Below are 15,905 nucleotides of genomic sequence, written 5' to 3'. Positions count from 1 at the left end.
TGAGGGGAGACTGCGTGATTTAAAGGGAGCTGAATGTGTCATAAAATTATCTACTGACAGTGGTTCTCACTTTATGTTTCATTCTCACAGAATTAATTTCTGAATATCAGCTTATGCACCACTGGATATTAAGCCTGTTTCCTCCCCTTCTCTTAATTATATAAATTATTTAACTTAGAAACGTGAAAATAATGTATAAAATCCACTTTGTGAACTAGTGGGAAAGACGGTTTGATGTTTTCACTTCATCACTTGTGTGAGGTTTAGACATCCCTTGGATTCTACTAACCAAACCAGTGCAGCAGGATTTTTGCTAACTTCAATCCAGAAAATTCCCAGGTTAAACAGTTCGTGCGCTTCTGGTGATGTTAAATGCAGCCCCTTTGTGTTTCTCATTGTGCTTCTTTACCTACTTCTCCCTGCCTCCCTATATCCCTACTGCACTGAATCCTCTCTGTACCATATCTGCACCCACAGAGCTCCTACTTTACTAAACTCTAAGATGATGCTGCAAAGATCAAATCTATAAACAATTACTGTAATTGTTTCTAATTAGAGTCTGACTTTATAAATTTAAAACTACTGACATAAGACGTTCTCCAAGTAGATGGAAGCAGGATTTTGTGTTTCCCTTGGTTACATCCCTTCTGGTGGGTTGTGGTGAATGGAAAATGGTGATGTGCACGTGTCATTCATTCCAACTGCATGCAGTGTCTCTTGGGCATCTGGGAACAAGGGTACAGTTGTGGAAGCCTTTGAGGTATGGTGGTTTCCCTCAGTGGAAGGAATTTTCAGTATTTCTGCAAGCACTGTGAGATCTGACATAGTGGCCATCCTATCCCTGCACCACAGCTCAACTCCATGTGTGTCACTATAGCAGAGAAAGAAGGATGTGAATGTACCACTGTGAGAGTGGGGATGCACTGGTTGTGGGAGTAGTGGCTGTAGAGATTTCCAAACAGCTCCCTTGGGGAAAAAAAGGATTTAAAAGCAAAGAGGACCTGGGATAGCAAAAGGTGCTGCCTGACCCCAACCGGTGTGCAGCCTAGTGCACTGCAAATGAAAACCCACTGTAATGTGCAGCTGGTAGGAGCAGGAGGGTCAGGGGAATGGAGAGAATTCTGCAGTGCTTGGTCCTTCTGCTGTCAGAACTCATTTTCTTCTCTTTCTTTGGGCTTTCTTTAGTTGTGCATGTTATGTTTCTTAGTGTAAAAAGTGAAGCTGTTTGTTAGCAGGAAATTGATCTGGAAACACCTTGTTGTTGTTTTTTTCTTCTTTATAAAAACAAAATTGGAGGTCCACTAATTATCTGTGTCTGGCACTGCTCTCTGTTTATTTTTAAGGAACTGATTGATCATTGCTGTTCCTAAAGATTGTAAGTAGCAATACAAAAACAATCCTGCAGGCTGTGTACAAAAGCCACTGATGTGATGACCTTGAATTCCAAACAGGCAATCACACAGCTTTAAATTGTTTGTAGTGCAATTTAAAAGTGTGTTTAAATGGGTATTTGGCAGGGAAATCAGTGTGTTGCCAAAGCAGCTGGGGGCAGACTTCCCTGAAAATTAGCAGAGCCCCCATTTAGAAATGTGGAGGCTTAAAATCTTTAATGTCGTCAGTAAAACCTGCCTTGGAAAGGGCAAGGTGATGTGTCATTTCATGGGTTTGTGTGCCCAGCATCTGCTCCCACATTTGGAACTGGTGTTGTGCATCCCCATCCTCTTTGGTGTGGGAATGGGCGGCATGCAGCCATGCTGTGTGGACCTCAGAGGTCTGCCAGTTTTCATCCTGGCACCAGGTAGCATTGACTTTTGGTTTGACCATAAGACCATTCCCATTGATAAGTGGGTAAGTCAGGGCATCATCTCTGTGCATCCCCAGTAGGCTGTGGGCTGCCAGCAGAGACTCTCAATGGGAGATTTCAATAATGTGCATCTCTGCCAAAACTCTCACAGGTGAACTGTAGGGTATTCACACACTGACTCTGCTTTTTTCACCCATCAGAATAATTCCATGTTCAAGGTAGTGCTGGGACGGCACAGATTTCTCATTTTGCTTCTCAGTCTCAATCTACTGCTCCACTCATCTCAATGGATGGCTCTGCCTCTGTCTTCATAGAACGGCCTGGGTTGAAAATGACCACAATGCTCACCCAGTTCCAACCCCCTGCTGTGTGCAGGTCGCCAACCAGCAGCCCAGGCTGCCCAGAGCCACATCCAGCCTGGCCTTGAATGCCTGCAGGGATGGGGCATCCACAGCCCCCTTGGGCAACCTGTTCCAGTGCCTCACCACCCTCTGGCTGAAAAACTTCCTCTTCATATCTAACCTAAACCTCCCCTGCCTTATCTTAAAACCATTCCCCCTTGTCCTGTCACTATCCACCCTTGTAAACAGGGGAAGTGTAGTTGCTTTCATCGCAGGGCAACTAGAAATAAGAGAGAAAAAGTGGCTTGAAATTCAGGTTATTTGGAGAAGCAGCCTCAATTGTAACTGTAGGCAGTGTAGCACATAGGTATTTTAGTTTGATCTGTGGTAGAAATGAATCCAAATTTAATTATATAATAGAGTTGAACAGATGCAATCTCCTGTAATCCTGTGTGGAGTGACTTCATAATTTTAGATTTCCACAGTTATTTCTGTGCAGAAAAAGAAATGGCTGCTTGTCATACACCACTCATATGCTTCTGGCAATGTAAGCTGTTGCTTCCCTGGTGTGTGTCCTTTACACGTGTTGCTATTTTAATATAAAAGTGCCAATAGCTTACACCTGTAAAACTCTTAATTCAGCTCTAGCATTTAGATTAGTTCTGCTTTTCAGCCTGCTTCCCTAGGAAACATAATGAAGATGTTTTTCTTCTGTAACTGGGGGGCAGAGTTGTTTCCTGAGATGTAGGAGGCACCAAAGGCTGCTGCTTGTTGCATATTTCTTCATTATATCCTCAGCACGTGGAAAGATCTTTCAGTGTTTAATTCTCGCCATGCTGATCTCCCACAGAAAGCCCCAGAGGGGCTTTTTGAGTGGTTGGAAAAGAAGGAGGTGGGCAAAGGGTCTGGCCATGCAGGGGGCATGCTGACATTTTGGGACATTTGGGGATGAGGTTTGCAGAAGGGCTGTGGCCAGTGCAGAGGTCCAGGTGCTGTGCTGGAAATCCAGGCACCAAAATGCTCCAAGAGAGTCAAACAGGTGGGCCTAAGTGTAATTGCTAGTTTTGGTTATCTTAGCTATTTTTTCTCCTTTGTAAGCACTGATGTCCTAATGTAAAGCTGTGTTTGGTGCATGGAGAAACTCCGTAGCTGACTGCAGCCTATAAAGGTAATACATTGAAGCTTGAAGTAACTGAGTTAATGGAGGTATAAATACTGGGATGCGAGGAACTATATAGCTCATCCTCTTCCTTCTTGTATTTCTCTGAGTCTTTTTTGTGTACTTTATTTCTTCGATACTCAAGACAAATAGTTTCTTGGTTTTGATTTCATCCTGGGATTTTTCAGCAGAGCGTTTCTTAACTGCATAACATCCAACAAGATGAATAACATTTTCTGTTTACAGTTTACATTAAAAAAAAAATGAAACTTCTGTTTTGGTTTGTTGGTTTTTTTTAAGTATTCCAGATGTCTTCAGGCAGTAGGAAATGTACATAGTATACAGTCCAATAAAAGAACAAATATAGCAGGAGGATTAAAAAGTGGCACACATTAGCAAATGGTCTGAATTTAAATGCTACTCAGCACCAGGACTTCATTTTAGGTGAGTGAAATTCACATGTGAAATATTAAAATTTAACTTGATAAATATGTTTCCTTAGGACCAGGATGTCGTGCATTTCCAAATCATCTTTAAAACTTCCTTTTTCATTTAATTTTGATTAGATTTTCTAGACTGGAATAAACATAAAAGCGTAACAAATGTAAACCATCAAAGCCAAATGTAAAGCAGATACATTGACAGCAAAAATATGAAAGCCAGACCTCTGTGCTCCTTGAGTGCAATACCAGGGGGAAAGATCCCCTCTTTGTGCTCTCCTTTCCATGCTCCACTCTATTCCACATTCCTGGCTCTGCTACCATCCCCTTCCCTGCAGCAGCAGTTAGGAGATGGCCTCTCCTTGTAGCCACTCTTGTCTTTCTTTCCATTCCACTCTCCTCATTCACAGCTGTTTGGACGAGTGAAGCCTTTCAGGTGGTTTCAGAATGTTGATCTAAAGGGATGTTAAGTCAGTGTGAATCTTTAAGAGAAAAAAAGTCACAATAGGGGATACAGATACAGAGTGCAGAGGGGAATTTAGGGAAGTTTGGGTTTAGCAACAAGAGGGAATCTTCAGCGGTCAGCATGACTTGGCTCCAGCATTGCCCCTGGGTGAGATGGAGGGATGTGAAGCTGCTGTCCCAGGGGGCTATGAGGAAAGGGCAGACCCAAGATAAGGATCTGCCAGGTCAGGGAATGGGTAACTGGCCCTTATTTCCAGTGATTTCTGTGTCAGTTTTTAAGGTAATGGTATCAACATGCCAATCAAATGCTGTTTACTGTAGTGTGGTGTTGCAGAAAATATACAGAACCTGCTGATGTGATACTTTTGTAAGTTCAGTCCTGTGAATTATTGCTGAACATTCAAGTGTTTAATTCAACTTTTGTTGCTCTTTTTTGTCCACCATTGTCTTCCTTCTCAGATGAAGTGTTACAGCAGTTGATTGTCCTGGTTTCAGTTGGGTTAATTATCTTTCTAGTAGCTGATACAGTGCTGCAGAAGACAGTACTGTTGGGAACACAGCAATATTTTAATTGTTGCTGAGCACAGATCCAAGGACATTTCAGCTTCTTGTGCTGCCCTGACAGTGAGGGGCTGGGAATCATAAGGAGATGGGAGATGGCACAGCCAGCACGGCTGACCTCCTTGGCCAAAGCCCAAGGGACAGGAGTCACAGAAAATGTGTCACAGAAAATGTGTAGTGCCTGTGCTCTCATTGATTGGGAGCACGAGCTCTGATCTTGCACGCCTCTTTGCCATGCCAGTTGTATGTGCTTGTATCCTTAAGAAGACCTTCTATAGGATTAAGGACCTGATGCATAAAGAAATCTATTTTCAGCATAATTTTGCGGTAGCCAAATGTTTGACCAGTGATACCTTCATACCCAGACATGTTTAAATTCTGTCTTATCTCCCTGAACTCTTCTCTTGCCCCTGAGGAAACATTGGTGTCACAGATCATTCTAATTAGCCAGCGCTTCAAAAGGAGAGACCACAGACATGGTGCCTGTGGGCACTTTGAAAAACACCATCAAAATTTCAATTTTCTTTGCTCTGTTTACAGTGTGGCTGCAAAATAAACCATTAAAAAAAAAAAAAAAAAAAGAACACAGCATCACAGTTGGAGCGTCGTGGTTGCATTATGTCCAAGCTATATGCTTCTCCAGGAGAACTGAACTATGCCTCTGCTGTTTGGTAATTTCAGCCATTTCTCTTCCTCCTACAGATGTGGATGAGTGTGCAGAGGTGAATGGAGGCTGCCAGCAGGGCTGCATCAACACCCACGGCTCCTTCCACTGCCACTGTCAGACAGGATACAGGCTGCACTCCGATGGGCGCACGTGCTTGAGTGAGTACATGCTGCAAGGCATGGATATATGTTTTTCTCCTATGTTCTTGTAAAAATGCAAGGTTTTGTAGACTTGGGCTTTTCTGCTGCAAATTCTTCCACTCTTTCTTGGTCTTTTTTTCCTGTTTTTCCTTAAGAAACACAAACAGCAGATAGCAAAGCTCTCTTGCAGTGCTGTTGTTCTGATCAGTCAGTCCCAGAATAGATCTTGTGTATTTGGTGACAAAGGCAAAATAAAGGGTTGGGGTTGTCAACCTAAATTTGGCTTTAAGTTGGCCCACAGTAAGTGAGATCTCCATTAGACTGAATGGGCTGCGGGTCCTGTGGGTTTCCCAGATGGTTCCACGAGCAGAGGGAAACCATCAGCTCTGCTGAGAACTATGACAACAAAGGAGAATCTCTGACAGTATTTTCCAGTGAATGGAGGACCCAGAGCAGAGGCTGAACTTGTGAATAACGAAGATACTTTTAGGAATGTGGTGCTATGGGCTGGTAGTTGGAAAGAGAGTGATAAAAAGCTAACAAAATACTGAAGTAGCGTCAAGTTTGCACACGGAGGTCTTTTCTGTTTTCAGGAACTGCTTAAAAAGAAACCTTTCTGATTGCCACTTCAGTCTCTGCTGTACATTTAATTTTTTAATATTTTTTAGGTAAGGCAGTAACACAAATTTGTCTGCTTTTAATTTTAATCATTAGGCAAAATGAGAAGTATGCATGGGGTGGGCTGGAAACTCTTTTTCCAAGGCTTGTCACAGGAATGTTTTCTTGTGCTAATCTTTTTAGCTCACAAGGGAGGTTCTCATGAATATGAATGAAGATGAGAGTTTGGATGTTCTGCTCTTGCTGCAGGTTGATAATGTGGGTGCTATGGATTTGTGATAGCTCCTGTTCCATCAGTAGTTCTGTCTCCTTTCATCCATTCCTGAATTTAAATCTGTCTTAAAGGTTTACGTCACTCCTGTTTGTCAGAAATATGTCTTAATCTGCTGCAGACATGTTTTAGTAGCTCTGTTACAAGTCGTACTGAATTCCTCTTCCTTTGCTCAGTGAGCAAAACCCATGCTGTAATTCTCTATGGCACAAAAGACAAGAAATGAAAGTCAACAACCAAAGAAGTTGCAAAACAAACCAATCTGTTCACTTTATATCATACTGAAGATCTCTTCTCTTGATCGTCATTCCAAGCATCAAGGAGTAGAAAACAGTAGGAAGAGGGATTATATGGTCCTAGTCATGTAGAACAGTGGTCATTTCTGTGTTTGTTGAGAAGATAAGCAGTTCTGCCATTAGCAATAAATGTTTTGCTTCTTACATTGGACTCCGGGCCCTGAAGTGAGAGAGGCAGAGTTAATTCTGCATCTTGCTTAGAAAATCCTCATATGTATATACATACTCTCATTTGTATTGCATTTAAAATAGCATAAAAGTCAGGTTGTCAAGTTCTGCAAAAATAATGAAAATATTCTGTCACTTCAGCAGAAGAAGTGAACGTAATTTGTTTGAATTTTGAAGCCTGATTTCAGGTAATTTGAGAAGAACAGTCAAGTGTAGTCAGACCACATCTGCAGAATCAATTCACTCACAGTTTTGTCATTGTTTCTGTACTGCAGTGAATTCCCTTGGTTGTGCTTAAATTCAACCAAATATGTCATTCATTATTTCTTGTATTATCACAGCAATAAATTTACTGATGCAGCCAGAACACAAAATGAACTCATGTTCAGGCTGCAGTAATAACTTTTTTTTTCTTAATTTAAGGAACTTAGCATTTCAGATTTGTTGGGTTTACTGCATACAAAGACTTTCAGCATTTTGGTAATGAACTAGAATTAAAAATATGGCCAAGTCGGAATCTTTTCTTTGCTCTCTCAGTTGGGTAGAGAGTGCGTGAGGAAGCACAAGGGTGTGAGAAATAAATTAATTTAAGGCAAAAGCAAGATGTCTCATATTTACATAGAAGCAGAAGTGTATGAATTACAAGAGAAGAGAGAAATCCATCTCTCTCTGATCGGATATGAGCAGGTCTGACACAGAAGTGAAAGACGGGATGTTTGAATTGCTTTGCTCTCTCTGAACTGTCTAATTTTCAGCACTGGTAGAGAGGGAATTTCATACTAAAAATGACTAATGTGGCTTAGGGGGAGAAGTGATAGAGAAGTGAACGATAAATACAAAAAGTAGAGATTGAGGGGATTAAATGAGTTTACCTTTATAACACCCATAGCCTTCTGTGGGCAATCTGTAGCTGTTTGCTCTTGGCACTGATCGTAAAGCTTAGTTTTATGTTTTCCTAGCTATGAACATTAACAGAAAGTGAGTTTTCATTTTGGGAATGTAAGCATTGAAAAGCAGTTATTAAAAATACTTAACACAACGTTCAACTCAATATCTCAGAAATTATCAAAGAGAAACAGAAATAAATCCTGAGAGGAGAGACAGAAGGAAGTTACAGAGAGTTGCTATCATGGTAATGGATGTACACAATACCGAGCAGGGAATATTGAGTTCCATTTCAGCTATTTAGACAGGAAACGAAAATAAACGGATATAATAAACTCTCATGTGCTGGAGCACAAGACAGATGCTAGCTGACGAGGACAGGGGGAAGCATTTCATATAAAACCATTTTATAGCCCAGGGATTTGGGCATGAACAGCTCATGCTGCCCAGGTGCAGGTGGGGATGGGGCTGGCATGGCCTGCTGCTCCAGTTTCTACATTTTGAGCACTCATCTGATCAAGAGGTAAATGGAGCAGTGCACGTCTCCTTCAACCTAGTGCAGCTGAGCAGAGGGTCTAACATTTGCAGCAGGGCTCATAATAGCAAGAGTGTCTGTTCGAAGAATGCATTAGAGGATGTAACAGCCTCTCAATCATACAAAGAATAAAAAGGGTCTGCGTTCTGGAAACGAGCTGTTTATTGGAGGTTATTATCTCCGCTACAGAAATTAGAAACAAGGATCCCTTTAGACAGGATTTCAGATGCACCCAGCTCAGATTTCTATTTTGCTCATTCTTTCCATTTTTGGAAATCCTACGTTTCAGGGAGCAGTGTGCCAAAATGACTTCAGGGAAGCAGATTTTGATACCTCAATGTCTTGGAATTCTCCCATACATAGGAAAGGGGATCTCTCTTCTAAGATATTCAGCCCACATTTGAGGACTTGGAAACCTGGTAAAGGCTACTTTATTGTGAGGTTGCATGGGAGACTACTCAAGTTCTTTGCAGCAAGTCCAGTCCTCCTACTGCATCATCGTGATGTGTTTGGGACCCATCTGTCCCTGGGGCACCACCAGCATGACCCTCAAAGAGATCTGAAGAAATCCGTTTGTCATTTCTCCTTTTCTCATGAGAAACTTATGCTTATTCTCCAAGGCAGATAACTTCTGAAGTGGGTTACTATCTTCACAAGTAAACAGCATCCAAGAGCAAAATTCTTTCTTGTTGAATATTTTGATGATCTCTGATACTTTGTGTTATGCCACAGTATGCCACATCTTTTACAACGCTCCTTTTCTCCATTAGCATTTTGTCCCACAAAATTTTGCTCAGTACTGAATTCATTTTTGGTTATATGTGCCAGGCTGAGCATTCACTACCAATTAGGCAATTAAAATAACCAAAGGTAACAGAGTCCATTTCTTCTGTTTGGTTGTCAGTGCCTTGACTATGCTAATGTCACAAATTTAACTTCATTAAAGTTTAACCAGCTGGTGTCTGGGAAGCAGAGATTCAAACAGAAAACATATTTATGGCAGCACTGGGCTGTGCTTTTGGATTGATGTAAATTCATTGTTTTCACTGGAATTTATTCTTGTTTGAACTCCAAGAAGAGAAAGCAGAACACAGGCTTTGGAGCCCAATTCATCTCTGGTGCCAGCTGTTATCTTTGATGTCTGCCTTGTGTAGGAAAGCTGTTGGGATGCAGTTCTGTGGAGGCTTTCAAACACTGTGACTCTTAATAGGGGAAGTAACGAAGAAGGTATCTCTACAAATCTATAACCTTTGTTTTACCACACAAGTAGAAGTACAGTATGTCTGGTTACATTCTTGTCATAATCTGAGTTGGTGAAAAACACAGGCAGAAGGAGGCTGTGTGCTCTGACTCCATTGTTACTATCAATCTTCCAGCAAGGGTTCCATGCTCAGGGTTCCATACATTTTTTAGCATTATTTTAGGCAATAACATGTTGAGAAATGTATATTATAGGTCAGAGCTTGGCTTTTCTGCCATACAGAAACTAATTGTCTGCTAATGGATAGCATAGGGTGAAATGCCTCCTACAGCTGCTTTTGTAGCTAACACTTTCTGAATATCTACAAGAGATAACTGAATTTATACTAATATTAGTAACGGAAATGTCAGAACTCTTTGCTGGCATCAGTGGGTCCAGAGTTTGGTGCCTTCCATGGAGGACAAAATAGCCTTTCCAGCCACTGATGGAGAGCATAATACATCCCTGCTGTTAGTATGGATAGGTGCAGCCCTGCACACGCTCACACGTACGTGTGTGCAGCACAGTAACGGGTTCAGAGAACCGATCTTATTTTTGTATGCAGTGTGTGGATAGGTGTGGGTGTGTGCTAACGTGTTTTGGCAGGAAGAGAAATGTTTCTCCAGAGGCTGGGGGTCTATGCTGAACAGAAAGAATATTAATTTGCCTGGGTGAAAGGAGAGGTATCTTCAGAGATGCTCAAGTCCACCTCAATCCCTGTTGTTTATTCCATGTGACTGTGCTACGGTCCTTCAGAGCCTGAAATGGGCGATGCCAGGGGGGCTGTTCTGTTTCCCCCTCCTTCCCCTGACAGACCCTTGGGCCCTTTGCTGCCATCAGATCAAAGAGTGGCTGCACTTCAATCATTTCTTCCTCTATTCACTGCCTTTGGCCAACATTGCGATGCCAGGCAGCCCTGTGCGTGCCAATGGAGTGACGCAGGGGCTGGGATAGGTGCTGCAGTGAAAGCTTGGTGAGTATGTAGGAAGCACAGGACCGTGTGCATTCATCCCATTTCGTATAATCGATGGTAAAAAGATTAATGTAGCTGAGGTGTGAAGTTTGCCTTCTTTCACAGTCACAGAGCTTTTGCCCTCATGGACTCCTGGCCACTCGTTTCACTCTGGCAGCAATGCCATAAGTGAGCAACACGGTCACGTTTTAATCCCAACATTCATTACTCATCAAGTTGTGTATAGAGTTGGCCTCTCAATTTTCTACTACATGATGTCTTTTCTTTATCTGATTTTGGCTTATCTCGCTCCTAATCACAGCCTGATTCATTCCTCCCCTTCAGGCTACAGAGCACTTGCAAGCAGAATAGTAATGCTACCTTTGAGTTTGATTGTTGCCTTTTTTTTTTTTTTTTTTTTTAGCAAATCCATCGTTTTTTAAATCAAACCTCCCCCCGCACCATGACAATCTCACACACATGGCACCCTTGGATGTGCCAGTGAAATATGGGTCCAAACTCATGGATTTATTGTGCTAAAATTCCCATCACAAAACTGTTTCCATATGGCTCTGCTTCTCCTCAGGGCTTTTCTATGCTGTGTACAAAGTGTGAGTAAATCCTGCCGTCAGCTCCCGTGGCATGCAGAGCTCTTGGCCTCAGGGTCTGGCTTGCGTGAGCTTCACCACTGGAATTCCTGAGCAATGGCTGTGTCTGTGGGTCAGATCTGAGCTGGAGCCTGTTGTTAAACTGCATGCAAGGTGATGGAAATTGAAATGGAGAAGCATAGCCTTTCCAAGAGAGCAGCTGTGGGCAGAGGAAGGAAGATTTGTCTTGCAAGAGGAGCTTAGCTGGCAAAATGAAGGCTGAGTGGGATGCTTTTCTCCCATGAATGCCTTAAAGAGTAAAAACTCAGGGGAGAAAAGTGCTAGTTAAGCTGATGGACAAGGTTTTTGCAGAACAAATGAGAATAAAGTGGCTGTGAGTGCATTGGATTGGCATTTAGGGCTGTCATCCCAGGGCTGATGCTGCAGCCAGGATCCTGAGAGGCAGCAGGGTGAAGCCTTCCCCACAGAGGCAGGGCAATGGGATGGAGTTGTGAAGAATCAGAGTGATGAGGTTGAAGCACCACGTGTGTATGGATGGGATCTGTGGTAACACTGGTACTTCTGTAAAGGCGCAGGCTGTATGACTTCTCTGCTAGAGTGAGTTCTACACTGGGCTAGGAGTGATGAGGATTTTCTCCTGTGTAAGGTCACAGTTGCCACGAGCAAGCAAACTGTGACAAGACCCAATTCTCTTTCTTTTGCTGTTCTAGTGTGCACAACCAGTAGGATTGTAGAACTAGACCTTGTCCTTTGCAACCTGCAGTGAAGGTCTGGAAGGATTCCCAGCACAATACAACACATGCTTTCCCAAGAGCATTGTTTTTGCCTCAAATCAGTGCCTTGGTGTGGCTTTTTCAGGTTGCCCAAGGAGGTTGTGGATGCCCCATCCCTGGAGGCATTCAAGGCCAGGCTGGAGGTGGCTCTGGGCAGCCTGGTCTGCTGGTTGGTGACCCTGCACGTAGCAGGGGAGTTGAAACTAGATGATCATTGTGGTCCTTTGCAACCCAGGCCATTCTATGATACAATTCTGTGTCTCAGGACAGCCTGGGAACAGATCAATTCTGGGATTGTTTGGGGTTTTCTTGGTCTTTGTTTTTTGAACACGGCATTTAACAGCTTGGAATAGAGTTTCATAGGATGTAGTCTGTTACCCAATAATGTTAACAAGTCAGACAATATGAGACAAATGCTTAGAAGAAAGAACACTAATGAGATGTTTCTAGCTTTTCCTGAAACCTGCCCATGACAGCAAGAAACAGATATGTCAGAATGAAACAAAAGCAAGTAAAACAAGTCAATCTGTAGTTGCTTTATGTTCTGAAAATCTCTTTCCTTTACGAATTTTTATCTTGTCTAGGGACTTCCAAGGCTGCTATTTTTTATTCAAATTACTACATTTTACTACCGTGTACCCTATAATTTGTTGTTTGCTTGTAGTCATGTCACAGATTATTACAAGTCTTGCTCTCTGCTGTAATCATTCTCAAATTAAAGCTTTAGATGCTCTGAAAACCTTTATAATATGTAGGTTTAACAGATGCTGTGTGATAGTGATTTCACTTAATTTATCCAAATAATAATAATAAAAAAGAATCAACAAATAATATTTCGTATCAGTCAGAGAAAGAGTTCTTGCTTGCAGCTAAATCCTTTGTAGACAGGCAACTGTTTAACTGCAGAGCCAAGCTGTCAGCCTTGAAAGTGTCACATAAGATGAAGTGCTGCTGTCCCTTGAAAACCTATTTGCAACCTATCGTGCTGAAAGTCCAACAGAAAAATTCAGTTCTAAATCCTTAACTGTGATATTATTTTATGCTATCTTGTCAAATTCTCAGCCTGCACACTCGAGTGGCTGTGTTCTTGGGATGTCAGGAGGTGAAATGAGGAAATTTGAAGGTGTTCTGGGGCAGTGTCCTCTGTTGCCAACAGTGACATAAAATACCACTGGCTACATAGGTTAAAAAAGCAAAACTTGGAGGATGTGGGGGAAAAAAAAAAAGCACCACCATGTTTAATGTACCACCACTACAAAATAAAGGTCTTGTTCTCCCAGCACCTTCTTCATAGCTCAACATATATGTGTGTGGGTAGCCAATGGAGCAAAGTCTGGAAGGAAACACCTTAAACTGATGCTGGCTTTCTTTCCCAGTTCCCCTCTAGAAGTTACTCTGAGTAGAACTTGAGATGAAGGAGAAGTGAAGGAGAAGTCAGGCTGGAGGCAAGTGTGGAGTATTGGTCCAGTGTTTTGAATCAGTCAGTAATTAGTAAGAAGCTAAAACTATGTTACAGCATGAATTGTAAGGAAATAGCCTTGAGTTTTAAATGGTTTAGAATGCTGAAAGACTCATTTTTCAAAAACATCCCACAGATTTGCCTGCATGCTGTTATTTACCAGCGTGTCAATGTAACTGGACTCCAACTGGAACACCAGCTCTGTGCAAAATATCAGATTTTAGTATGAAGACTCTGGCTCTTAACCCAAATCATCCTGTCCAAGCAGTCCCAGTAGGCCAGTTTGTGTATGGACAAAGTCTTTGTGCAAACACATCAGTTTGCTTCCAGCAGCCATGCACTTCAGAAATAAACACATTAACCACAGTGAAGTTTTTGAGGTGGAGACTTCTGCAGGCACTTTATAAATGTATTTTTAAGTACTCATCACTTAGAACTGCTTATCCTTGAAACTGCGTGTTATTGCTGAATAAGAGTGAAAAACCTTGATGTATAACATTAATGCCACGTGTTGTTAGATTGAAGGAGGTCTTCTGGTGCTCTTCAGCAAGTGTTTTCTTTGGAGACTTCTACATATACATTATTCTTTGGCAAACTTCATGTTAAGTGTGCTTATGGGTTAAAACACTGGTGTACTAATTGCTATTGTTTAGAGCAACTCTTGAAATCCGCTCAGTTATGGTGAAATAAGGATAAAAGCTACTCTCCTGTCCTGCTTACGGAGAGTAATACAACCACAATTTCCCTCATTTTATAGTGCTGCTGATCTATGGAAAATGCTGTCCAGGATCAGAGAAAATAGCAGACAGAAAAACAACGGATTTAACCATACCTCAACTTGTGTCAGATGTTTTCTCAGTCCAATCTTTCACAGTATTGTAATCTCAGCTGTGGTTGCAGCGATGGCAGGTAAGACTGTTTTCAGGCACAGGCGTGACCTTTAAGCTGACAGTGTGCTCTAATTGGTTTCAGTGATAGACCCCTGCACAAGTGGGAATGGAGGATGCTCACACATCTGTCAAAATGAGAGAGGAACTGCCAAATGCGAGTGTCACCCAGGGCATTATCTTTCTACAGACAAGAAGTCCTGCTTAGGTAAGAAACTGTGGACTCTATTAGAAGGAAAGTATTGTTTGGTGTTCTGGCTTATTGGGCTTTGAATTAAAAAGTTCTATTTAATTAAGTTGTTTAGAAAGAGAGTGGTGAGGTGCTGGAACAGCTGCTGCCCAGAGAGGCTGCGGATGCCCCATCCCTAGAGGTGTTCAAAGCCAGGTTGGATGGAGCCCTGGGCAGCCTGGTCTGGTATCAAATGGGGAGGTTGGTGGCTCTGCATGCAGCAGGAGGGTTGGAGATTTGTGGTCCTAGAGGTCCCTTCTGACCCTGGCCATTCTGTGATTCTGTGTAAAAGAAATATGTTGGAGAAACATGTACATGTTTTATTGAAGCAGCATTTCTCTTTGTGATATTTGCATCAGCCAGTAGTCATGGAGGGGCACCTTCATGATGGCAATTATTCCATGATCTCGTCAATCATTGTTTCTAGCAGTGGGATTTCGCAGTGCTGTCGTGTTATTCCTGTAGTGTCCCTTTAAAATAATGCCCCAGATACAGCTCCTGAGAAATTGGTTCAGGTAACACTTTGAACCAGGTCACCGAAAACCTTTTTAGAATTCAAAGGGCTTTTTAGCTGGAGAACTGTTTCCATATTCATAAAGAAAGTACTGTGAAGAAAGAAATCACGAAGTCTACTTTTTCCAAAGAGAGGAGCTTAAAAAGTTGAATTCCGAAGTCCTGCATTTAGGCTGGGATTTTCAAAGGGATCTGAAGCATTTATGACCTGAAATGTGTGGAAATTAGTAACCAGAATTGCTGCTTTTCTCTTCAATATGATGCTTGGAAGCAAGAATTTGTCAGTTTAATGAAGCACAGAGCACCCGTGGACTTCATGATGTGCAGGTTTCTAACAGCCTTGTCAGGATCAGGGCACGCATTCAGACACATTAATTTTAAACTCCTCTTTTTGAACACTTGGCCAAGATTGTACCAGTACTGGACTCGTTGTGTTATCTCTATGGGTCTCTGTGCAGGATGCTGATTGCATACAAAGTATTTTACTCAGCTGCCTGTAAACCCTTCCCTAGGGAGCACAGCGCACCTTGATGATCCCAGTCCTGTTGGGATGACTCATGTGTAAGGTTACTGAAAAAGCATTTTCAACACCAAAAAGTAGTTTCAAGTAGTGTAGCCTCTATGGTGACGATTAATTAGTGAAACAGCAGTGAGTTTGATACTGGGGTCAACATATTCCTCATTTTATCTTGAATAAACGTTGACAGTTCTGTTAATTTATGTATAAAATGAAGCACTAGATAACTAGCAATGTTACATACTGGAACAAATTTTCTTTCTGACCTCATGGCAACAGTCATAAGTTATTAGGCATCATTTCCTAACATGAATATACATATATATATGTTTCTCTTAGAAACTATTCCATGTTTTTTGCCAAATTCAAGCTGGTAT

At 42.0% G+C, this 15,905-nt stretch overlaps 1 protein-coding gene across 7 annotated transcripts in view; it reads left to right on the top strand.

Annotated features, from left to right (window-relative positions):
- Positions 1–15,905, top strand: part of LOC128082672 (multiple epidermal growth factor-like domains protein 6) — a 160,061-nt gene that overhangs the window by 99,853 nt on the left and 44,303 nt on the right. For all 7 annotated transcript variants that reach the window (XR_008207775.1, XM_052687083.1, XM_052687082.1 and 4 more), the window contains 2 exons: positions 5,473–5,595; positions 14,355–14,477. Coding sequence is in view for 6 of the 7 variants with exons in the window: in XM_052687083.1 (XP_052543043.1) it covers positions 5,473–5,595; positions 14,355–14,477 (246 nt within the window). In the remaining variant the exon portion in view is untranslated. The remainder of the gene's footprint in view (positions 1–5,472; positions 5,596–14,354; positions 14,478–15,905) is intronic.

Source organism: Tympanuchus pallidicinctus, unplaced genomic scaffold, assembly GCF_026119805.1.
Source record: "Tympanuchus pallidicinctus isolate F22 unplaced genomic scaffold, pur_lepc_1.0 scaffold22, whole genome shotgun sequence".
Lineage (NCBI taxonomy): Eukaryota > Metazoa > Chordata > Aves > Galliformes > Phasianidae > Tympanuchus > Tympanuchus pallidicinctus.
Note: the sequence above shows the minus strand (reverse complement) of the source record. Positions and strands in the feature narration are given on the sequence as shown.